The 26,713-nt window shown below is 41.6% G+C and overlaps 1 protein-coding gene across 4 annotated transcripts in view; it reads left to right on the top strand.

Annotated features, from left to right (window-relative positions):
• The window catches only part of lmf1 (lipase maturation factor 1), a 704,612-nt gene that overhangs the window by 488,194 nt on the left and 189,705 nt on the right, over positions 1 to 26,713 (top strand). For all 4 annotated transcript variants that reach the window (XM_068055858.1, XM_068055859.1, XM_068055860.1 and 1 more), the window contains one exon: positions 24,422 to 24,589. In XM_068055858.1, the coding sequence (XP_067911959.1) occupies positions 24,422 to 24,589 (168 nt within the window). The remainder of the gene's footprint in view (positions 1 to 24,421; positions 24,590 to 26,713) is intronic.

Genomic DNA, 26,713 nt, shown 5'->3' on the forward strand with positions numbered 1-26,713 from the left:
GTATAGACTTCAACCACTGGAACAGGCAGACCAAATTTTCATTCAGAGGACAGCACCTCTGACAATGTAGCACTCCATCAGCATTGCACAGATGTAATATATTTTTGGGAAATATTTTTGGTAGGAATATGGAATTAGTGTAGGATTAGTATAAATGGGTGGTTGATGGTCGGCGCAGACTCGGTAGGCCTGTTTCAGTGCTGTATCTCTAAATAAATAAATAATATAAAATATCTGCCTTGATGATTGTGACTGTCTTAACCAATCATGCTATGGTACATACACAGCATTCTCCTTCATACTTTCTGAAACCTTTTTTATGTATTAAGTATGTGGTTGGGTCAAAGAGTCTCTGTACTTTCTCATTCAAAGAGTACTGTTTCAATCTCTGCCCTCTCTGTACATGTAAGCAGATCCGCTCACATAAGTAACATGCTGGCACATGCTGATATATATTGTATGATGTCAACTGTGGCTCAGTGGTAGGACTCTTGCCTCTGAGTTAGAAGGTTGTGGTTTCAATTCCCACCCCAGAGACATGAGCACAAAATCTAGGTCGATGCTTCGAGTGCAGTACTGAAGAAGTGCTGCACCATCAAAGGTAATGTCTTTATAAGGAGATGTGAAACTAAGGCCCTGTCAGGCGGACAGATCCGATGACGCTATTTTGAAGAAGAGCAATGAATTTATCCACAGTGTTGTTCTCCACAATGTTCTGACCAATACTTATTCCTCAACCAACATCACTAAAAGAGATTGGTCATTTTCACATGGCTGTTTGTGGGAGTTTGCTTTGTGTAAATTGGCTGCTGCATTTGCTGCAACAGTGATTGCATTTCAATTGTAATTAATTTGCTGTAAAGTGCTTTGGGACATTCCTGAGGTTGTGAAAGGTGCTATATATAAATGCAAGTTCTTTTCTTTATTTTCAAAAGTCTACCATTTATAGTTTCTGGGGCAGGAGGTTCACTTCATCAAAGTGTGTTGTTACTGAGTGCTGAGTGTGTTGTTACTGAGTGCCCCATCAGTAATTTTGACACATTGCTTAAGCTATCCTTCAATTTGTAAGTCGTGGTGAGAGTAATTGTTTTATCACTGAGACTTAGTAGTTTAATCTGCTCCACAGCTTGTGTAGGCAACATTCAGTGTTCAATCTTACAGTGTGAAAAGGTTAAAATTTACTCTGTTGCATGTGATGCCAAACCACAATGTTAAAAACCTCCTGTTCCCTCCTTATTGAGGATATCTGTGTACATCATGATGTGAGGTGTATTGAATCATCACGGTGCATGTTAAAACTTCATTGTAACCAAATATATAGCTGGAAGAGTATCATTTGGAGGGAGATAGCTTTACAACTTTAAAAGTCATTTGGCCTCTCCCTCATGCAATCTTGTTACGACCGAGGCGGGAGGAGTGCTCTGTTTTTCTAGTTCCACTTCTCCACAGGTCACAACATATATTTCAATTTTTTCCCAGTTACTTATACGGTCAATCATCGACTGTATTTTTATCCCAGAATAAAATACACCAACCAGGTTTCTTTAATAAACAACAAAATTATCAGCTTATTATAAAACAAGTCTTAACCAGTAACGAAGCAAAGCATAAACACACAGGTTGGAAAATAAAAGTTCACGTTTTACCTTAGCTCTTCACACACATACGGAAAAATAGAGATTTACGAACATACAAATTAGGAGCAGGAGTAGGCCACTCAGCCCCTTTTTCTCTTTCGAGTTCTATTACAAAAATAGACAAAAAGAATACTTTGGCCAAATACTTGTTAATTCTTGACGGAAAAAAAAGATCTGGAAAGATGTCAGATGTCCTTTGTTTTGATCCAAATACGTGGATCTTCCTAGAACAGTTTTTGTCAGACGACGTCGAAGATCAATTTGGGCAGGCTTTCCAGGAAAAATGCAGCAACAGGGGTTTCAGGCAGTTTCTTACACTTGCCTCTTAGCACTTCTTAAAGAGATGGAAAACTGGCAGTTTTTCCAAAGAGCTGTAACAGGCTGAGTTGGGGCTTGTCCTTGGCAGGTTGATTCTTTAACTCCTTTTCAAACCATTGTCCATATCCCAACTGTCTGTCCAAAACGAAACCAAAAACATCTCGGGAGTCAAGCCTCCTGGCCCCTATAAATCTTGACCTGTCACTTCTCTGTAAATATCTTCCCCAAGTCAAAAAGCCCCCTGCTGGATATTATTTGATAACAGGTGCCCTCCAGTAACTGTTTGTTTACAAACTCAGTCCAAAAGACCTTCTGATGACCTGTTTTTTAAAAAAAAGTTCCAGCATCTATGGTATCCTTTTCAGTTTTATAAAACCCAAATCCTCAAAAAAAAATTAACAAAAAAATGGAAGCACTCATAACAATCTGTTTCTGTCTCTTAGTGTTTTTAATAAAAGCAAACTTTACAGGAGGATAACATTATTGGAAGCAATGATCAGCCAACATAATGGTCCTGCAAAGGCACTAAATGCATTGAGTAAATTAGCCCATGTTTGTATTTGTTTTACTGCACAGGGGATTTGGCATTGAATGTGTTAATCAGAAAGTCTTGCTGTCTGGAAGTCCAGTTGGTGTCCATTAGGAATAAATGTTCTGGCTCATTTGCTTTGGGGATTGGGTCCTTTGTGAGGCATTTGTACAACCAGAACCGTCGAGCTGGCACCAGCTCAGCCACAAAGCCTCTAAAAATTAAGTACCTCCAGTTTCCAAAAGACATGCTCACTTCAGAGAAACAGTCCTGAATGGCATGGAAGGTCAAAAGCTCAGAGAAAGCATTTTATGTTCTTACACTAGGCCGAACAGTAATTTTTGAATGTGTGTGTGTGTATTTGAGGGAGGTTGATTAACTTTGTTGCCACATGGAAAAAGTGTTCCTATTTCTCCAGAGGTCCAGAAATTGATATCAGTAGGCAAGGGCAAACAACGGAACCCCAGATTCCCCTTGGAATCAGCCTAAGCTTTTTGATGAAATGCAGGGAAGATACCCTGAGATAATTTCCTACTCGTACATTACTGCCACTTTAGCCATATAGCATTGGCACATTCCAGCACTGTATTTATTTATTTTTTGTAAAGAAGTCGAAATAAATCCTACTGCCAACCAATGGAGTAATTTTAATTTTATAGGTAGGTAATGCTGATAGTTTATAAGTAAACTTACTGATATATGTTCTGTTTTGCTAACTTTTCACTACTCTAGATTAGCAATATAAGAGGGGACTTTTGTGCTCCTGATCACTGGCCAGCAATATATGCTGGTTAAAAGTGCATGTACACTTATTGTGTAAGGACATGCACATGCCAGGCATTGGTTTGTCCCTGTTGCCTACAATTAGTCAGTTGACATTCACTGTCTTAGCTGACGTATGCGGAATAGCTACTTGGGTTTAGGTAGGAGCTGGAGGGATGCAACCATCGATGGAGTCAATGGCTGGAATTTTACATTCCCCCCAGCCCCCGGAAGTGGGCTGTAGGCAGGGAGTGGGCGAGGCGTAAAATTGAGTGGGAGGCAGGGGTGCTGTGCCCGTTGCCTTCCCGCCCCTGCTGCAATTTTGCGAGCAGCGGGGGAGGTGATAAATGGCCCGCTCCAGGCCAATTAAGGTCCTGAAATGGCCAATTAATTGCCACTTTAGGGCTTCCTCCCACTGCTGCTGGCATATTACCAGTGGCGGACAGGCACTTCACCAGTTGACAAGGCTGCCCAGTTAAACCTGGTGGCCTCCTTGCAGACTGGGGGTGGGGCCCTCCTGATTGGGCACCCTGTGCCCCATGGAGCACCCTGCCATGGCACAAGCTGCCCCTGCTGGAGCACTTGACCCCCATCCCCCCCCCGTAGCACCTCGCTGGGGCCCAGACGATTGTCCCTGGCGATGCCCCACACCATTGCTGCTCCTCTGGCTGGGTGCAGTCCCAGCAGTGGCCAGCACTCTGGGTGGCTCTGTTGGAACTGAATAACTGCTGGCCTGCTGATTGGTTGGCAGCTCTTAGAGGCTTGACTTCTTGCTTCAGGAGTGGAAGTCCCGCCCAAGGCCAATTAAGGGCCTGGGCCACATAAAATCACGGCGTGGTTTCCAGGCCCGGCGGAGGTGGGCTCACCTCTGACTTTTTGGCCAGTCGCCCCAATGTAAAGTTCCAGCCAATGACAGTCAGCACTTAGTCAAAAGATTGGAAAATAAAAACAGTGAAATGCTGTTTGTGCAAATCGCCCAAGTGCTGAAAATGCTACTATTAATTCTAACCTCAAAGCGAAACCTCCTCTGCGTATGAATTGTGCTGCTGTTGTCTGTTACGGAACACGTAAAATTTGCATTCACTCAGTGTGCTGTTGTAGTAGGCAGTGAGTACATTTATAATCCACAAGTCCTTATAAAGTAAGCATAAAGCACTGTGTAGAGTACCCAAATTTCCCCTTCTGTTGAACAGCTAACATCTGATGTTGATTTAATTCCTCTGGGATTGTGGTGCGGCACAATGTCTCTTGTAAATTGCCAATTTTTATGACTGGACCAGCTCTGGGTCAAACGCACATCGTTTTGGCAAAGTGTACTCTCAGAAAGCGTGCTGATTTTGTATGTTTGCCTACAGATCGGGAACTGTTTTTGACTGTTCTAGGAAGACACTTCTCGATTCAGGCTGCCCCATAAGCTGTTATGATTCCTAATGGACTTAATTATACAGATCTTTGATTTTCAGTTTAAATATGAAAAATTGACGTACGGTGAATGTAAGTTAAAGGCCAAACAAAAGCTTTTTTCTTATAGTGCATGTTGTAATCTTGCTTCTGGGGCTCTATTAAAGCCTGAGTGCACAAAATGCCCTGCCTGTGGTACTGAGCCATCTACACCAGGAAGACTCCAGGTTTGATGTTTGGTCTGATATGTGCTAAGTTGGCCTGAAATTAGGGGCACGCAAAACTGCACTTCAAGGATGCTCGCAAGTGTGGCATAAAGGTCCTAAATGTCGACTATCGCACTTGGGAGTTACTAGCTGGCAAAAGAGGGAAATGGCGTTACATCCTGTGGACTGGTGTGCACTACCACAATGACCAGTTGCTACAGCAGCTTGGCAACAGGTGCCAAAGTTAAAAACAACTCACAGCATCGCTTAGCAGCTTCACACCCAGCACTTGTGGCTGAACCTGCCTCTCAAGGATTAGCCTTCACAGCCATCAGCAAAGGGGCACCAAGGGAAGACAACCCATATAAATGGATTGTTTGCTGCATGTCCATCATCTTTCATAGGTGGAAGAATGCCAACTGAAAAAAAAAGGTAGTCACAAATAAATCCAATAAGGAATGCAGGTGAAACTTCTTATCCAGACAGTGGTGAGGATATGTCACTCTTTATTTTTTCATGGGATATGGGCATCATTGCATGGCCAGCGTTTGTTGTCCATTCCTAATTGCCCTTGACAACTGAGTGGCTTACTCGGCCATTTCAGAGGGCAGTTAAGAGTCAGCCACATTGCTGTGGGTCTGGAGTTACATGGAAGCCAGACCAGGTTGAGGACAGCAGATTTCTCTGCCTAAAGGACATGAGTGAACCAGATGGGTTTTTACGACAATCAATGATAGTTTCATGGCACCAGTACTGAGACTAGCTTTCAATTTCAGATTTGTTATTTATTAATTACATTTAAATTCCACCAGCTACTGTGGTCCTCATGGCATTAGCCTAGGCTTCTGGATTAGTAGTTCAGTGACATTACCACTATACCATTGCCTCTCCTGAAACATACCACCACAAGAAGTGGTTGAGGTAAATATCATGGATGCATTTAAGGGGAAGCTAGATAACATACAAGGAAGAATGGAATGGAAGGATATGCTGTTAGGGTTTGATGCAGTAGGGTATGAGGAGGCTCATTGGAGCATTAACACGAGAATAGACCTGTTTGGCCGAAAGGCCAATTTCTGTGCTGTTAATTTTATTTAAGTTAGCTGATCTCAGCTAGGGATTTGTCAAAAGTGAGGTTTAAAAAAATTGGTCCATCAAGCCTGCTCAATCCAAAGACTGCAGATTATTCTGTAATTGACTTTGCCACCCTCGCCATAACCTGTTAATCTACTTCAGCTCAGTTGGTTTAGTCTCTGTGATCCAAGGCAGAAGAGTGTAAAAACTAGCTGGATTTCCAAGTACCCATCATTATTCATTGATCTCCACTGGAAAGTATGCAAGTCCTCATGCCATAGCTTCCCGGTAATCACTGGCCAAGTTCTGATATGACGAATGACTTAAAAAACTTGAAAGACTTGTATTTTTTAGTACCGTTCACAACCTCAGAATATCCCAAAGTGCTTTACAGCCAATGAAGTACTTTTGAAGTGTAGTTACTGTAGGAAATGGATAAAGAATGGTTCAGGCAAGATATCAAAGGGGCTTTTGGCATCTGAGAAAGATATACCCAATACGAATCACCAGAAGAAGGGATAAAAGGAGAGTAAATTGGAAAAATTAAAAACTATTTTTGCATTGATAAATATGGTGCAATATGTTGGTAAGTTCCCAACGTTAGGCAGGATGTCTGAGGAAGTGATCACTGGAGTGAGTGGGTTCAACTTGTACTAGACTCCTTGATCTACATGCACTGAATGTGCAAAAATAATGAGCAGCTGGTCGCTCAAGCCTGCCACACACTTGTGGTGCCTGGAGCATCATGATTAGACGCTTCATAACCCCCACTTGCAACTATGTAGCCTCCTGTGAAAGGCAGAAAACTAGGAAACAAAATCCAGGGTCAGTAAAATCAGATACAAAGTGTCATTGACCGAGGCTTAGAAAGTGTCGGCTGGTCTGGCCTTTTCAGACTGTGGTGCAAGGGAACCTAAAAGAGGAAGAGCAGGAATATTTTGGAGTGAATAAATAGATAACAGCTGGCTTATTTTGTGGTGTTGTGAATATCTCATCATGGGTTTGGACGAGAATGCATTTCAGTGGCTAATGGTGGAACATTGTGTCCCCATTATTGGAAGTCACTGCCCTGCTAGCATAGAATTCTTGTGGAATCCTGGAGCCCACTAAGTAAATATCTTATAAAGTTTTGATGGTGACATGAAGTGAGAATGGAATTTTCTGTATTAAAGGGTAAAAGCTTATTTCAATCAGATTGACAGTATATAGCCAAATGTCAATAGTACTCTATTTATACTTGATTTATACTCTATTTAGTTCTATTTATATAGTGACATGTCATGTCTCTCAGAAACATGCATTGAATTACTTTCAAGTCTTTCATGCCATAAATTTGAGACAGCAATGGCTTTGCTAGCAGGATGCCTCCTTATTGTATAGCAATTAATAACAATTTGCATTTATACAGAACTTTTGACTTGGTAAAATATCGTAAGGCACTTCACAGGAGTGCAATCCGACAGCATTTGACACCAAACCAAAGAACATTGGGACAGATTTGGTCAAATAAGTAGTTTTAAGCAGAGTCTTAAAAGAGGAGAGAAGGGGAGAGAGGTTTAAGGAGGGATTTCCAAAGCTTAGGGCCTAGGCAGCTGAAGGCAAGACTGGCAATGATTGATTGAAGAAAGTTGAAAATGCGCAAGAGGCCAGAGTTGGAGGAAAGCAGAGATCTCAGAGGATTGTCGGGCTGAAGGAGTTTTCAGACTAAGGAATGGACAAGGCCTTGGTGGGATTTGAACACCATAATGAGAATAGGTCAGTGAGCACAGGGGTGATGCGTGACAGAACTTTGTGCAAGCTAGGGTAGGGTCGGCAGAGTTTTGATGAGGTCAAGTTGACGGAGGGTAAGATGGGAGGCCAACAGGAGAGCATTGGAATAGTTGAGTCTGGAGGTAACATAAGCAAGGATAAGGGTTTCAGCAGAAGGTGGGCAATATCATGGAGGTGGAAGTAGGTGGTCTTGGTGATGGGAAAGGATATAGTGTCAGAAGCTCAGCTCAGGATCAAGTAGAATACAGAGGTTGTGAAAAGTCTGGTTTAACCTGAGTAGTGGCCAGGAAGGGGAATGGAATTGGTGCCAAGGGAATGGAGCTTGTAGCAGGGTCATATATGAGGTATCCTGCTTGAATGAAAAGCCTGTTGCGTTTTTACAATAGTAAACTTCATAGATTGTCTGAAAGATTAATCAAATCAACTTTGTCATTATAGTATTCTGTCTGCTTAATTTATTTAAATGCTAATTATGAGTTAAATAGATCCTGATGCTGCAAAATTGCATTGATTCCAGCTGCATTTGCAATCTATGATATCAGAAATCAGTGGTCATGGGGAAATTTCCCCCATCCCTCACAAAGACTCTCAGTTGACCCCAAATCACTGATCAACAGCAATTTCTCAGCTTGTATTTTGTTAAACTTTTTTTAAAGGCTTGCATTTACTTAAAAGTTGGGAAACATATACGAGGAATTTCCTCTGGGTTTATGCCAAACTTCTACCAAAGTTAATGGTGGTAGTGAGCATTCCAGCCAGTCAAATAAATGCTTGTAAGCTACAGAAAGACAACTTGTAACTGCAAATGTGACATGCAAAATATGTACAGATGCATTTTAGTCTATGAAGTAAGGCTTGGGTGTCAAATTTTGCTGAGTGGGTGGCACTCTTGCCTCTCATTCAAAAGTTCATGGGTTCAAGTGCAACTCCAGAGAGTTGAGCACATAATCTAGGCTGACACTCGCCATTCAGTACTGAAGAAGTACTGCATCGTCGTAGTTACATCGTAGCTGAAACGTTAAACTGAGGCCCCGTTTGCCCTCTCAGGTGGGTGTAAAAGATCCCATTGCACTATTTGAATAAGAGCAGTGAAGTTCTTCCAGTGTCCTGTTTTATATTTCCCCTAACCAACATGTAAAACAGATGATCCAGTTATTTATTTAATTGCTGTTTGTGGGGTCTTGCTATGTGCAAATCGGTTGCTGCGTTTCCTACATTACAACAGTGACTACACTTCAAAAAGTACTTAATGGTCTGTGAAGGGCTTTGGGGCGATCCTGAGTTTGGGAAGGCACTTTAGAAATGCAAGTCTTTCATCCTATCTTTACTCTGACCCCTACTATTGAGACTCCCTCCTTCCCAGATTAGTCCACATTTTACACACAACACAGTTTCTAAATAATTGTCCATGCTCACTGAGCTTTCCAGCTGCTTGTTTCTACTGTTGAATATTACATGGTGTTGCTTTCAGTTCTTGCTACTGTATTCTGAAAATGCCTCGATGTGAATGAGTACAGTTTGGACAGGTAGGCTTGGCTGAAGAGTCTGAGATCTTCATGGTCTCGCTGCCTTTTGTGGGGGGAGAGAAAACTCTTCAATAAATAAATTACCAGTATGGAATAAAGTAAAAATAGGCACTTTAGCTACTGGTTTATGAGCTTTGTCTGTTAAAATTGACCTAGATAACTGTTTCAATTATTCTTGGTTACAGGGAGCCCTCTGTAAATTGAGACCAATGATTGGTGTATGGACCAATCACTCCATCAGCAGCCTATTCTTGTGATCATTTGTGTTTTAAATGAAGACATGGTCTTCAAGAAGAAGTTTTTTTCATTTCCTTTTGCTATAAGAAAAAACAACATCATGCATCATTTGCTCACAGTTAATGTCTAGTTACTGGTGTGATTGTTGCCACATTTCAGATGTACCAGTGAAAAGCGGAGCACTGTGCATGTGTGTAACTATCATCTCTACTCCATCCCCAAGACTGTCTACTTCCAACATCATAATGTCCCCCAGCTATATCTCTGCCTCAGCTGATCCCTCATCCATTTTCTTGTCATCTCCAGTCTGAACTATTCCAATTCACACAGGGCCTCGCTACCCCTATCGTAAATATCATTGGTAAGGCAATCTCTGATTATTTCCTTGTATCGCTCCCTACCTACATTTCCCTCCCCCCTTTCAAGTCCGCTTCTTTCTGTGTCCAACCCTCAAGTCACTTATCTCTGCGCACTCAAACGCCCAACAATCTAGCCTTTGGCCTTTAATTCATCATGAAACCTTGAAAGTTATTGCTTAGCTAAATCACACCCTCTCCTCCACCTTTGCCTTGTACCCACTAGGACTCTTTCCCACCCTAATCATTCCCCTTGCTGTACCCCTAATGTCCACTCCTTTAAGTCCAAGGGATGCAGACTTGAAAACCTTTGGTGAACAGCTGGTTTAACCATTCAAAACCAGATCTGGCTAGACCACTTAAAGCATTATTGGGAAATACTGTCCATCACTAGAATTGCTTAATATTCAAAGATCATCCAGGAAGGCGAAGCTAACACCTGGCTTCTTTTGTCCACCACTAACCACCTTCTTAAACCACTCTCCCCTGCCTTCTCCATCCTCACCTCCAACAATAAGTGTGATGAGCTCATGGATCTTTTTGTTACAAAGGTCGAGGTCATCTGATCAGCTGCCTCTGCTGCTTCCCTCCCTTCCCCTAGCCCACTGTCTCTAACCTCCTCTAAGGTTCCCCCTTATCCTAACCCTGAATTCACATCTTTAGTTTCTGTCCTATGTCCCCTCATGTGTTCTTCAAGGTCATCTTGTTGATGAGATCCACCTTTTGCTCTCTAGACCCTGTTCCCACTAAACTTGTTTTTTATTCATTCCTGGGATGTGGGCGTCGCTAGTTAGGTCAGCATTTATTGCTCATCCATGTGGGGTAGGTGCACCTACAATGCTGTTGGGAAGGGAATTCCAGGATTTTGGCCCAGCGACAGTGAAGAAACGGTGATATTGTTCCAAGTTAGGATGATGTGTGGCTTGGAGGGGAACTTTCAGGTGGTGGTGCTCCCATGCGACTGCTGCCCTGGTCCTTCTAGGTGGTAGGGGTTGCGGGTTTGGAAGGTGCTGTCTAAGGATCCTTGGTGCGTTGCTGTAGTGCATCTTGTAGATGCAACACACTGTGCATGGGTGATGAACGGAGTGAATGTTGAAGATGGTGGATGGGGTGCTGCTCAAACCGCTGTTTTGTTCTGGATGATGTTGTTGGAGCTGCATCCATCCAGGCAAGTGGAGAGTATTCCATCTCACTCCTGACTTGTGCCTTGTAGATGGTGGACAGGCTTTGGGGAGTCAGGAGGTGAGTTAATCACCTCAGGATTCCTAGCCTCTGACCTGCTGTTGTAGCCATGGTATTTATATGGCTATTTCCAGTTCAGCTTATGGTCAATGGTAACCCCCAGGATGATGATTGTGGGGGATTCAGCGACTGCTGACCACTCAACATCCCTTCCTGGCTCCTGTGTTAGCTGACATTATTAATGGTCCACGCTGCTCAGATTCTGTCCCCCTCTCCTTCAAATCATCCCTGTCTTCAAAAAACCAATCCTTGACCCCTCTGTCCTCACAAATTACCACCCCATCTCCAACTTTCCTTTTCTCTCCAAAAACCTTGAACATGTTAGCATCTCGCAAATTCATGCCGATCTTTCTCGTACCTCCTTGTTTGAATCCCTCCAATCAGGTATCCATCCCCGTCATCGTAACAAGACTGCTCTTAGCGGAGTCACAAATGACATCCTAGTTGACTGTGACCTGTTTGCAGCCTTTGACATGGTTGACCACAAAATTCTATTCCAACAGCACCATTGTCTGGCTGGGTGGAACTGCACATGTCTAGTTTTATTCTTATCTGTCTTGTCGTAAACAGAAAATCACCTGAAATGGCTTCTCTTGTCACTCCCGCACCATTACCTCTGGTGTTGCCTAGGATCTATCTGTGGCATCCTTTTTCTCATCTATCCTTTGAAGTGCCTTGGGATGTTTTATTACGCTAAAAGTGATTTTAATAAATACGTATCGTTGTTGTTCTCCTAGCCAGCCCCCCATTTCCATCTTTTGTAAACTTCTGTCTATCCAAAACGTACATAGGATTACATACGTAGGACATACGGCACAGAAACAGGCCATTCGGTTCAACCTGTCCATACCGATGTTTGTGCTCCACTTGGACCTCCTCCCATCTCTCCTCATATACATCTATTGTAACCCTCGATTCGCTTCTCCCTTATATGCTTGTCTAGCTTCCACTTAAATGCTATTTGCTTCAACCACTCCCTGTGGTAGCGAGTTCCACATTCTCACCACTCTCTGGATAAAGAAGTTTCTTCTGAATTCCCTATTGGATTTCTTGGTGACTATCTTATATTGATGGCCTCTAGTTTTGCTCTTCCCCACAAGAGGAAACACGCTCTATGTATCCAGTCTATCAAAACCTTTCATAATTTTAAAGACGTCTATTAGGTCACGCCTCAGCCTTCCTTTTTTCAAGAGGAAAGAGACCTAACCTGTCAATCTTTTCCTGATATGTCTGCCTACTCATTTCTGGTATCATCCATGTAAATCTTCTCTGCACCGTCTCCAGTGCCTCTATATCCTTTCTATAATATGGCGACCAGAACAGCATGCGATACTCTAAGTGTGCTCTAACCAAGGTTCAACACAGGTTTAGCATAACCTCCTACTTTTCAATTCGATCCCTCCATAAATAAAGCCCAGTGCTTCATTTGCGATGCCACAATTTTAAAATGTTTATCATTTCATTCAAATCCTTCCATGGCATCGCTCTCTACCTATCTCTGTAATGTCCTGCTGCCCTATAAACCTCTGAGATCTCTGCGCTCTTTCAGTTCTGATCTCTTGTACATCCCCTATTTTCATTCACTCTAACCCTGATGACATGGCTTCAGTCACCTAGGCCCTAAGCTTTGAAATTTCTACGTGGATCTATCTGTCTCTCATTGTTTCCTCTAAGACAGCCCTTGAAATTTACCTCTTTGACCAAGCTTTTTGTCACCTGTCCTAATATTTCTCTGACTCGGTGTCAAATTTAGTATTGTAATACTCACATGAAGCACCTTGGAATGTTTACTGTGTTAAAGGCATAATATTAATGCAAGTTATTGCTGTTGTGCACTTATATGGAGCTCTCTTAGCAGGATTGCTGACCCATCAATGAAAGTATAACTCCGTTGTTGCCTGCTGTGAGCTGCTCGCCTCAACTGCCGGTCTCAGACCAATATTGCTGTGTCACTGTTGCCTTTAAATTCCACTAACAGTCTGTTGTGAATTAATCTTTTTGATCAGGGCCATATATTCTGTGCAGCTACTTGATGTAGTTTCTTAGCTGATTAGAACTCAAAACAACTGAAATGCTTCAGCTATTATCCAAGCCTGTGCTTCCAACTTCAGAAATTTGAGGACATTGGGTCTTTTTTGTAATACATTTCTAAAATACAACGTGTGCAGGCTAATAACAAAGTGACTGCAGAATATTAGAGAAATGGCTTTATAATTGTAGGTCAAGCAGCCATTTTATTTTTATTATACCTTTGAGATGCTGTTTCACTGATAGGATAGCCAGATGTTTCTGTGTAAGTCACATGCTTGCAGAACATCCGCACAGTATCAGAAGTTTACAGCCTCTAGGGATTCTCAGGATGGATAAAATTAACCTCTAGTTTGCTAATAGGAGATTTCACCAGAAAAAATTGAAGAGGGTAGTGAGTGGGAAAGTATGCTATCTTCTAGAAAGAACTATGTCTGCAGTGATATATTTTCAAGATAAGTTATGATTATGCTTTTCTGAATGAATGTCTCCTTTCAAGCACAAAAGTAATGATTTAAGTACAATTTATACCTCTGTGGATGTGTTCATTCCAAGAGGTTTCCAAAAGCTTTTTGTGTATTCTTACTTAACACTCAGAGGCAATCATCCCTGAAAGATGATCATTTGTCAGAAAAAAGTCCGACTGCAGCAGATACTCCTTTGCAAAGCAGACCTCTTGGGAGGCCTAAAGGAAGTCAAGGGCCAAGACTTCAGACACTTTTGGAAGAAGCTTCAATACATTTGTCTGGAAATGCCTTCCTGTATAAATGGTCTGCTAACTATTACTATACAATTATTATATTAAAGCTATCACCAGTCATGAGTTTGAAAATACTGTGAAAGCTGGCCACCATTTGTGCCAACAGTGAAAACAACCAGCACTTTACAAGATTAAAGTAAAATAGAGTATTAAGTAATATTTGAAGGACTAGACCAGCTCTTCATATCTACAAATAAAACAGGGTTAGAGAAAACTGAATGTGCTACAAAGATATAACTCATTTGAGGGATCAAGATTGCAGAATAAACCACGAGGCCACCATGAAAGCATTTAGATGTTATGCAGTAATATATACAAGCCCACATTTCTTGTATCTCCATGAAGAGTAACACTCTTCATCTATAGTTCCTACTTCAGGTATGTTGGAGTCTTATTTGAAGTTGGAGCTTAAATTGCAATTGGCAAGATTCTTTGTGGGAGTTGTAACACTGGACCTACTACATCATGGGATGGGAAGAGAGCATTCACACACACACATGTCTAAACACACATATAGAAATCTTACGTAAGTGTGCACTTCCAGTCTACCAAACCCTACTTCCTCTTGTCACATTTTATGTTACCCTTTTGTCATTTTTCCCCCATTATAAATTCCTATGTCCACATGTTTAACAGAATTACGTTAACTAAATGTGCTTGTGTATAAATGTCTTAGTCTCGGAAGTCTGTCCCCCTTCAGTAGTCACATTTCAAAGTGTCAAAAATATAAAAGAGTCAATTTCTTCTGGAACCAGGAACTGACCAGCAGTTGCCAATCTGCCAACCTCCCTGATCAGCAGCAAGTAACTTCTAATTGACTTCAGGGTGTGCCTGTTTACAACAATTGGATGTTGTGTCCTAAAAGGAACAGGTCAGATAAACACAGCTGTATGAATAATACCTTATGTATTATATGGTGGAATATGCCTCTCATTATAAAGTACTTTATCATTTGATTTCCCTTCAGAAACAGAAATTTAAGTATTCTCCACGTTTTCCACCACTCCCCTTAGGATGTTGCATTAATAGCAGTAGTCAAATTAAGATTCATGATCATCCAACATGATCCAAGGTCACCCTATCTGCCAAGTCTGAATCATTTGATTAAAAATATGATCTAACTTGACGCAGCTCAATCCTTCAAAAAAAAATAATCACAACTCCATGCATATAAACTGCATACAATTTCTCTATGTAATCATAACTCTCCAGTCCTGATATTTCCTCATTGTTGTTTATTATTTTCAAGGGTCACATTCTTCAGTTTTTCCTGATCATTCATTCCATCAGTCACATTCATAAAAATAAGACTATTTTCAGAGTAACATAACATTGAATTTGAATCCCTATTTTAGCATTTATTCAAATTACATTGCATTACATGGCGATTTCTCACCCCAGTTCATTGCTGGGTCACTTAATAATAATCTGGTTTGTATGAGAGGAAGAATCATGTAGGACAAATCCCTCCTAGTCAAAGTGCATTTGATCTGTCAGTTAATTAAAAAGAATCGCCTGGAAAGTTGGCTGTGAAGAAAAATAGAGAGTGAAAAAAGAATTGAAATATTGCGTAAGTTTAAAACCCATGTATAGTCTTGGGCCAGATTTGCTGGAAATATGACTCATGACGTGAGCACACCATTACCACTTCCAGGAAATTCAATGTTATGTTTCTTTGAAAATAATCTTATTTTTATGAATGCGACTGGTAGAATGAACGATCAGGAAAAACTGACCCTTGAAAACAACTAACAACACTGTGAGGAAATATCAGGACTGGAGAGTTATGAGGCCCTTAATTATGCCATGGCAACATTTCTTGGGGGACCCTCTGCTATATGCCTCAGTGAGCCTCGCTGAATTCCAGTGTCATAGGTTCACTGCCCCCTCAAAACCCCCACCCCCACCCCCACACTCTGCTTCCCTCATAAAATCAATGGTAATGTCCAATTTGCTGGATCAATGCTGCTCTGATCTCCACTGCTACTTAGCCTGAAGTAGAACACAACTGGTGAGCTGGCAGCGGCCTGCTTTATTGCTCCAAAATCCACTTCCCAAAACAGATCTTTGTACTGATACCAAGGCAAAATACTGCGGATACAAGAAATCTGAAAAATAAACAAAATGCTGGAAATTCTCAGGTTAGGCAGCATTTGTGGCGAGAGAAACAGAGTTAACGTTTCAGGTCGGTGACCTTTTGTCTTTTTACTGAGCTTTGTTAATTTACTCAGCTCATACAAAAACAAGTGTCTCTTGGGCATTTTAGCTGACTGAAAAGTTCGCTGTTAAATTACATTTTTGAAAGCCATTTAATGTTTGTATTGATTCACTGGTCCCTTAACAGTGTCGATTGCTAACTTTAACATGGAGTGTCAACCCAAAACCATGTTTCTTTTGGAATTCATATTGATAAATACATTTAATTACAATTCAATGGGACGGCGGGTTGATAAATTCTGTGTTGCAGGAATAAATTGGTCTATTTAAAGAGTTAAGATTGGACACCATGCAGCTGCTCTGAATTTAAAGGCAGGGGTAGCTGAAAAATGAATTAGTAAATAATTACTTCCTACATATCTTGTATAGCATTTCTGATGTATTTAAACTGCGTGCTTTGAAATGAATTGGCCCACCAACATCTGAAAAGAATTACAATTTAGAGGCCTTCATTTAGCTCAGGTACCTGCAGCCACAGAGGGCTGCCCATGTTACACCTAGGCATAACTTTCCAAAACAAAATAAATAATCTGATTAACAGATTTGTGGTAAATTCTCGAAAAGGGACTCACCAGTTGAGTGCAAGCTTTTATATAGCAGGATAAGAAGCGTACGAATCATGCAACACGGTATGTGATCAAAATCAGAATTGACGGCTAACATTTGTCATTGGCCTTTGGCTGCACCGTTTTCAAATTACCATTGTCTCTTTATGGTGTATCTTAATGAGCGTTCCAGCAAATCTTGGCATAGATTTGCTACTGGAAGATCAGGGCACTTAGTGATCTAACATGACTTTCAGGGCCAACAAAGTATATGTCAATGTCCATTTCTTCACAAATGCAAAACATGCATAAGTTTCATGCAAACACATCAACATGACACTTAAATAAAAGCAAAATACTGCAGATGCTGGAAGTCTGAAATAAAAACGAAGTGCTGGAAATACTCAGCAATTCTGGCAGCATCTGTGGAGAGAGAAACCGTTAACGTTTCAGGTCAATGACCATTCATCAGAATATGGCACTTCGACGGGACGTGATTCTACTTGTTCTACTCCCGCCTCAAACAGAAAGGTTTAACCAATGTTTTTTCATGAGCGTTGAGCAGTGACTCAGTTTTAGCCAATGGATCTGTAACGTTGTCAAAGTTTGATTTATCTGTTTATTTTCAATGTAATCTTTTGATGGTTTTATTGCTCCTTGCAAATTGTTTATTGCAATTAATGCTCTCCAGCTGTAGAAGCAGGGACTTGTACATCGTGGACTAGTGCGGAATCAGCATCCCTGCAGCTTCAAGATCAGTTAGAGATATTATTTGAGTAGTAGAGTGTGTCAGATATGATTTATTGCTGCTCATTCCTGCCCCATCTCCAAAGTAAATTAGTGTTACATTTAATAACCGGTTTTTAATACTTCAGTGTGGGGACCCTTGAAAATATTGGCACACTTTTTAGAATTCCCTGCAAATACTGATGTGCCATTAGAGGAATCTTTATCTTAACTTCCAAAAAGACTCCAATAAATTTCAGCTGTTCAGCTTCTACTGTAAAACACTCTTTAAAATTAATATACAGCAACTGTTGTGTTTGTAAGTCAACAAAGACAGAATCCTGTTGATGTCACAAACCACCTTGATTTTTCCTGGAGACCCTATTGTAAGAAACCTGTGCTGTAGTAGTCTGGTTAAAAGTTTTCTATCTGAGAAAAAGAAAATTGGAATAATGGTTAATCTTGTGACTGAAATCCATGTTCTTTGGATATGAGTTGAGTGTTCAATGGCATAAGTGATTTTCCTACATTAAAGGTGTTATATAAATGCAAGTTGTTGCTGTTAAAGTATGAGGTGTCGATTTAGTATTAACTAAAGTATGATATTTTCACTGAAACTGAGATTTTTTTCATTCTTAGGATATGGGCAACCCTGGCAAGGCCAGCAATTAATTCCCATCCCTAGTTACCCTTGACATGGTGCTGGTTGGCCTCCTTCTTTAACTGCTGCAGACAAATACTTTTAGATAGGGAGTTACAGGATTTTGACCGAGCGACAATGAAGGAATAGTGATACATGTCCGAGAAACAATGGTGTTTTACTTGGAGGAGTTCTTGGAGGTGCTGGTGTTCTCATTCACCTGCTGCAGTTGTCCTTTTAGAGTCCAGTTGGTGAAAATTGCAAAGTGGCATAATATTTAAAACTTTCCAACATATACAACACAATGAGATGCCATTGACAAGATAGTAGTAATAGGCTTCAACATGACTGACGAGCATAATCTAGGATATTTAATGTTTCCAAGTTGTGCAAATCTCTAGTGTTCAGCATCAACTCTTTTTTTGATCATTGGCTCTGTGCTTTCAGTTTCTGTTAAAGCCTTTTGAACATTGCAGAATTCCTTTGGGAGTTGTACCATTGGGATGGTCTTCACCTGAACCATGCTGGGACTAGTGTCATAGAGTCATAGAGTTATACAGCACAGAAACAGGCCCTTCGGCCTATCGTGTCCATGCTGGCCATCAAGCACCTAACTATTCTCATCCCATTTTCCAGCACTTGGCCCGTAGCCTTGTATGCTTTGGTGTTTCAAGTACTTCTTAAATGTTGTGAGAGTTCCTGCCTCTACCACCCCTTCAGGCAGTGCGTTCCAGATTCCAGCCACCCTCTGGGTGAAAACATTTTTCGTCAAATCCCCTCTAAACCTCCTGCTCCTTGTTTTAAATCTATGCCCCTGGTTATTGACCCCTCTGCTAAGGAAAAAAGTTTCTTCCTATCTAACCTATCAATGCCCCTCATTATTTTGTATACCTCAATCATGTCCCCCCTCAGCCTTCTCTGCTCTAAGGAAAACATCCCTAGCCTTTTCAGTCTCTCCTCATAGCTGAAATGCTCCAGCCCAGGCAACATCCTGGTGAATCTCCTCTGCACCCTCTCCAGTGCAATCACATCTTTCCTATTGTGTGGTACCTAGAACTGTACATAGTACTCCAGCTGTGGCCTAACTAGCATTTTATACAGCTCCACCATAAACTCCCCGCTCTTATATTCTATGCCTCGACTGATAAAGGCAAGTATTCCATATGCCTGTCATATAACTAGAGGGCTTTAAACTAAATAGTGGGGGAGAGGGATCAAGTGAGGGAAGATGTGATAATTTAGAGAGAGGGGAAGGCGAGAGAGCAAGGTAGCAATAAGGGAATTGATAATCTGAGTGTAGCAGGAAGGGAAGATTGGAAGGAAGCAAAACTGGTAACAGGAAGAAGAAAAGTAGTAAGTGAATTAGAAGACAGATGAAGTAAAGGCAAACATCAAATAGGATCAGAATGCAGAATAATGTTATAAAGGCAAAGTTAAGGGCATTCTATCTGAGTGCACGCAGCAGTCGCAACAAGGTAGATGATGTGAAGGCACAAATAGAGTTAAATGGGTATGATTTAATTGCCATTACAGAGACGTGGTTACACGATGACCAAGACTGGGAACTGAACATTCAAGGATATTCGTCATTTAGGAAGGACAGGCAAAAAGGAAAAGGAAGTGGCGTAGTGCTCTTAATAAGGGCCGAGATCAGTACATTAGTGAGAGACGATCTTAGATTGAAGGATCAAGATGCAGAATCAATTTGGATGGAGCTAAGAAACAGGAGGGGGCAGCAAATATTGGTGGGAGTTGTTTATAGGCCACCAAACAGTCGTGGTAATATTGGGCACGGTATAAATCGGGAAATTAGAGGTGCATTTAACATCGGTAATACAGCAAGAATTGGTGATTTCAGTTTACATATAGACTGGGTAAATCTAATCAGTGATAATGCTGTGGAGGATGAGATAGGTTTCTGCAGCGTGTACAAGATAGGTTTCTGGAGCTGTGCGTTGAAGAACCAACTAGGGATTGGGCTATTTTAGATTTAGTATTATGTAGTGAGAAAGGGCTAATTCATTACCTTGCTGTAAAGGAGCCCTTGGGAAATAGTGACCATAATATGATAAAATTTTACATTAAGTTTGAAAGTGATATAGTTCATTCTGAAACTAGGGTCTTAATTCTGAACAAAGGAAACTATGAAGGTATAAGGGGCAAGTTGGCTATGGTGGATTGGGAAAATACACTCAAAGATTTGACGGTAGACAGGCAATAGCTAGTATTTAAAGAAATATTACATTGTCTGCAACAAATATACATTCCTCTAAGACATAAAAAACCAACAGAAAAGATGAATCAACTGTGGCTAACAAAAGAAGTTAAAAATTGCATTAGATCAAAGGAATTGGCTTATAAGGTTGTCAGAAAAAGTGGTAAGCCTGAGGATTGGGATCAATTTGGAATCCAGCAAAGGATGGCCAAGAAACTGATAAGGAAGGGAAAAAGAGCATATGAATGCAAGCTAGAGAGAAACATAAAGGCGGACTGTAAAAGCTTCTTTAGATATATGAAAAGGAAAAGATTAGCAAGGACAAATGTGGGTCCATTTCAGGCGGAGACTGGAGAATGTATAATGCCAATAGGGAAATGGTGGAGAAACCAAACAATTACTTTGTGTCTATCTTCATGGAGGAAGATACAGAAAATCTCCCAGAAATATTAGGGAACCAAAGGACTTGTGAAAATCAGGAACAGAATGAAAGTAGTACTAATAAAGAGGTAGTACTCGAAAAATTAACTGGAATGAAGGTTGATAAATTCCCTGGACCAGATGAGCTACATCCCAGAGTGTTGAAGGAGGTGGCGATAAAGATGGTGGATGCATTGGTGGTTATCTTTCAAAATTCCATAGATTCTGGAAAGGTTCCTGCAGACTGGAAAATAGCAATAATAACTTCACTATTTAAGAAAGGAGTAAACTACGGACCTGTTAGTTTGATGTCAGTAGTAGGGAAAATGTTAGAATCTATTATAAAGCATGTGATAACTAGACACATAGAAAATAATGATATGATTGGGCTGAGTCAACATGGATTTATGAAAGGGAAATCATGCTTGAGAAACCTGTTAGAGTTTTTTGAGGATGTTACTTGTAGCATAGATAAAGGAGAGCTAGTGAATGTGGTGTATTTGGATTTTCAGAAGGCTTTAAAGAAGGTCCCACACAGGAGGTAATATACTGGTAGGGATTGAGAATCGGTTTACAGACAGAAAACAGAGAGTAGGAATAAACGGGTCATTCTCAGGATGGCAGGCTGTTACTAGTGGGGTACCGCAAGGATCAGAGCTTGGGCCACAGCTGTTCACAATCTATTATAAATGATTTGGATATGGGGACCAAATGTAAAATGGTGAGAGGTTGGGAAGTGTTGATGTCCATAGGGACCTGGGTGTCCTTGTTCATGAGTCACTAAAAGCTAGTATGCAGGTACAGCAAACAATTAGGAAGGCAAGTGGTGTGTTGGCCTTCATTGCAAGGAATTTTGAGTACAGGAGTAAAGAAGTCTTGATGCAATTGTATAGAACCTTGGTGAGACTGAACCTGGAGTATTGTGTACAGTTTTGGTCTCCTCATCTAAGGAAGTAAATATTTGCCATGGGGGAGTGCAATGGAGGTTCACCAGACTAATCCATTGGCGGAATTGTCTTAGGAGGAGAAATTGAGGAAACTGAGCCTGTATTCTTTAGAGTTTTGAAGAATGAGAGGTGATCTCATTGAAACTTACAAAATTCTTACGGGGCATGACAAGGTGGATGTAGATAGGGTGTTTCCCCTGGCTGGTGAGTCTAGAACCAGGGGATGCATCTCATAATAAGGGGTAGGCCATTTAAGACTGAGATGAGAAGGAATTTCTTCACTGAGGGTGGTGAATCTTTGGAATTCTCTACCCCAGAGGGCTGTGGAAGTTCAATGATTGAGAATGTTCAAGACAGAAATCGATAGATATCTGGATACTAATGACATCAAGGGATATGAGGATAACGCGGGAAAGTGGCGTTGAGGCAAATGAGCAGCCGTGATCTAATTGAATGGCGGAGCAGGCTTGACGGACTGAATGGCCTACTCCTGCTCCTATGTTCCTATTGCAAAATCTGCAAAGTGACTGAACAGAAACAAAATATTAAAATATGTGATACCCAATTGAAGGAATTGTAATCTGCAAATTGAAGCATCACAAGTGAAAGCTGGCTGCGTCTGGAACTGCAGAAAGATTGAATTTCTTCCCCTCAGGAGATGCCTCGAGAAGTGTTTCAAACACATGCACTTGGCTGACCTGGGAAGTAATAATTCTGTGACCCTTATCCAGTGCAGTTGGTGAACTTCTAGCCCATAGCTGGCTGCTTCCTGCATTGGTCTTGGAAGAGGAAGGACGGATGCGGCAGTGTCCTCGGGGTTGGGGGAGGGGGGGGGATTCTTTGCTCACTTAATACAAATACAAGAACTTGTATATTAATTCCAGGTTGTGTAGAGATTATTATCACTGTTGTTTATTGCCAATGCGGATATATTTTTGTCATTCTGTTTGAGGAAAATGGACATGTCGGAAGTAAACCCATGTAACCCAAGTTTAAAAATATGTTAAGTGCATGTTCCGCATTTTAGATTGTATGTCATTTCCCTGACCTTCTGAAAGTCAGTCTCAGTACCTCAAGATCCACCGATGATCCTGCCTAGTTCCAGCAAGTACAAGTGCTGTGTTCAATCTAATTAGAGAAGTACTACTAAAACATCAGTGGTTTCTCAATAGCTATTTGAAATGTATTATTTTTCTTTCCAAAAGTAACTAATTGAGATTGTAGAAATAGTTCTTTTGCCTCACCCCATTTAAAAAAATTACAGTTGTTCATGGACTCTTAATGTTCTTCCGTGAAGAAATAATCTCTGGTTCCCTACATTTATTTAGTTTAGTCATTTCCTTTTGTTCACCATTTCCCTCGAATCCTTGTAACATCTGATAAAACTGAACATACTAGGTTCAAAGTTCTTGCATGCTACTATCTAAGGAGTATTTTAGTACCACTGTGCTGTCACTGAAAAATTGAGGCCAGTGATTCTCCCCCTCCATCATTTATATGGCTCAAAGTGGAGGAGGCTCAGTGGGCATGTTTTAGGCAGGCATATAGCTTTGCTCACCTTTGTGGCCAACAGACCACTTGATTTGCCGAGTGCTCTTGCTGCTCTCTATGCAATTTTAAACCGAGAATCACCTGGATTAGCGCTTTGGAAATCAGGTGACTTATTCCATGCCCCCTCTTAGAACAGCACCACTAAGCTCCGAGCTCAGGTGCTGGCAATACCTACCTGTCCCCAAGCATACGGAATAGATCAGACCTCCACCTGAAAGCCCCGGGTTGCTGCCCAGACTTGAGCTATAATTTCTCTCTCACACGTGTTGGAGAAATTCCTGGACGTGAAAGAGACCAGGGGCTGAACTTTATGAGCGTGTCGCAAATCGCGGCAGCGCACTCTGATCTTGCTGACCTACCCACGTGGAGCGGCGGTCACTGAGCCCCCGTGATATTTTGTGCGGGGGCTCATTTAAATGGAGGGGGCAGCTGCTCCGCCCCCTCTACGTCATCAGGGGTGGCTGCTCCGTCCCAGGTAACGGCGTCTGACATCACTGCGCAGGCACTAGCGGCATTTTTAAAGGGCTTCAGGCCCTTCACTTTCATTTGCATTTTTAAAGGTGCAGAATATTTTAATTTATCTTTTATTCCTCTTCTCTCCTCCCCCACCCCCCCACAACTGAGTTCTCATTTAATAAATTGATATTCCCCCCCCAAAAATCACTTTTGAAAATGCTGACCTTTAACCCCACCCCCTTCAGAAGATTTGACCCTCAACCCTTTCCCACCATCCCCATGACCAATCGGAGAGGTTTTCCCTGCTCCCACACCCCTCCTGACCTGAAAATTAAACTCCTCCCCCCTCCCCACTAGTGTCTCACCTTGAATCCCCAAATGGGGATCGGAAGGCGTGGGATTTCCGGCCACCGGACAGTCTAGGTATGTTTATTTACATTTATTTGTATAGATATATCAAAGCAAATGAAGGCCCCGTCACTTGGTGATGGGGGTGGAGGGAGGGCAGGGAGGCTTCCTCGCCACCAGTAAAATGCTGCCGGGCCTTCTTGGCATCGGATGTCGTGACGAGCCTCCCCTGGAAGAATTTTCCTGGCCCCCCCTGCCATGACTGCTGGCGATGGAGGGCTCATAAAATTCAGCCCCAGATTTTAATTTTAATTGCAAGAAGGTGGCATACAGGCTGTATTAAAGAGCATTACAAAGAACAACCATCAGTATTTTTCAGAGCAATTCTCTATAAAGGGCAACTCGTTGCACAGTATGGTTCTGATTTCAATTTTCAACATCATCTACATGTAAATTGAAACCTCTTTGCTCATCTCTGTTAATTTCCAATGTTTTTGTTCTATATTACAGACTCAACCTGTGCCTAATCCTATTGCATATTACATGCATCGATCCCCATTGTGGTTTCATAGCTTTGAGGTTGTTACCAACCATTTTGTTGAACTTATCGTGCCCTTTTTCCTATTTATTGGGCGTCGGATGTGCGTAATCCATGGAATTCTGCAGATCCTTTTCCAGGTAGGATTGTACATTTACTACCTGTTCTCATTCTCATGTTATGCTACAAAGATCCTCAGAAGAAAAAAAAAGGGATTAAAAGCATCCGAGTCAACCTATTACTGTCTTAGAGTCATTGAGTCGTACAGAATGGAAACAGGCCCTTCGGCCCACCACATCCATACCGACCATAATGCCTATCTATACTAATCCCACCTGCCTGCATTAATTCCATATCCCTCTATGCCTTGCTCATTCAAGTACCTGTCCAGATGCCTCTTAAATGTTGCTACTGTTCCTGCCTTCACCACCTCCTCTGGCAGCTCATTCCAGATACCCACTATTCTTTGTGTGAAAGATTTACCCCTTTGATCCCCTTTAAACCTCCTCCCTCTCACCTTAAATCTATGCCATCTAGTTTTAGTCACCTCTACCAGGGGAAACAGACTCTAGCTATCTACCCTATCTATGCCTCTCATAATTTTATATACCTCTATCATGTCCCCTCTCAGGCTCCTTCGCTCCAGGGAAAACAGACCCAGCCTATCCAATCTCTCTTTATAACTCAAGCCTCTAAACCAGGCAACATCCTTGTGAATCTTTCCTGCACCCTCTTTAGCTCAATCACATCTTTCCTGTTGTGCGGCAACCAGAACTGCATACAGTACTCCAAATGCGGCCAAACCAACGTTATGTACAACTGTAACATGACGTCTCAACTCTTGTACTCAGTACCTTGGCCGATGAAGGCAAGCATGCCATACGCCTTCTTCACCACCCTGTCTTCCTGTGTTGCCACTTTCAGGGAACTATGTACTTGCACCCCAAGTTCTCTGTGCTCAAGAATACTCCCCGGGGCCCTGCCATTCACTGTATATGTCCTGCCCTGGTTTAACTTCCCAAAATGCATCACTTCACATTTGTCTGTATTAAATTCCATTTGCCACTCCCTTGCCCACTTTCCCGGTTGATCTATATCCTGTTGTAACCTCAGACAACCTTCTTCACCATCCGCTATACCACCAATTTTGGTGTCATCTGCAAACTTACTAATCATGTCCCCTACATTCACATCCAAGTCATTAATATATATGACAAACAACAGAGGGCCCAGCACCGATCCCTGTGGCACACCACTAGTCACCGACCTCCAATCTGAAAAACAACCCTCCACCAGCACCCTCTGCCTCCTATCACGAAGCCAATTTTGTATCCAATTTTCTAGCTCACCCTGGATCCCATGTATTCGAACCTTCTGGACCAGCCTACCATGCGGGACCTTGTCAAAGGCCTTGCTAACGTCCATCGCCCTGCTCTCATCAATCCTCTTGGTCACCTCCTCGAAAAACTCAATGAAATTCATGAGACATGATTTCCCACAGACAAAGCCATGCTGACTATCCCTAATCAGACCATGCCTTTTCAGATGCATATAAATCCTGTCTCTCAGAATCCCTTCCAATAACTTTCCCACCACTGATGTAAGGCTCACCGGCCTGTAGTTCCCTGGCTTATCCCTGCTGCCCTTCTTAAATAAAGACACAACATTAGCTATCCTTTTATCTAGCTATCTTACTGCCTCAGGATAATTTGCATGTTCCTAGGTTTCTTTTCCAGTGCAGTTATCTTGTTTATTTTTCCAGTTTTTCACCTCCTCCCTTTAAGTGGTAACTCTTGTTGTGCTATTACATAGAACTTACAGCACAGAAACAAGCCATTTGACCCAGCCTGTCCATGCCGGTGTTTATGTTCCATGTTTATATTTCTTCTCCCACCCTATTTCATGTCACCCCGTCAGCGTATCTTTCTATTCTTTTCTCCCGCAAGTACTTATCCATCTTCCCCTTAAATGCATTTATGTTATTCACCTCAACTACTCCATGTGATAGCGAGTTCCACATTCTCACCACTCTCTGAGTAAAGAAGTTTCTCAAGCATTCCTTATTAGATTATAGATTATTTTATATTTATGACTATTAGCTTTGGTTCCTCCCTCAAGTGGAAACATTTTCGTTATGACTAACCTATCAAAACCCTTTCATAATCCGAGAGACCTTCTATTAGGTCCCCCTTTAGTCTCTTTTCTAGAGAAAAAGTCCCAGATCACATTATAATTCCATAGTCGTTGGTAGTTTGCTGTTGCCT

The sequence above is a fragment of the Heterodontus francisci genome, chromosome 24, assembly GCF_036365525.1.
Source record: "Heterodontus francisci isolate sHetFra1 chromosome 24, sHetFra1.hap1, whole genome shotgun sequence".
Classification (NCBI taxonomy): Eukaryota; Metazoa; Chordata; class Chondrichthyes; order Heterodontiformes; family Heterodontidae; genus Heterodontus; species Heterodontus francisci.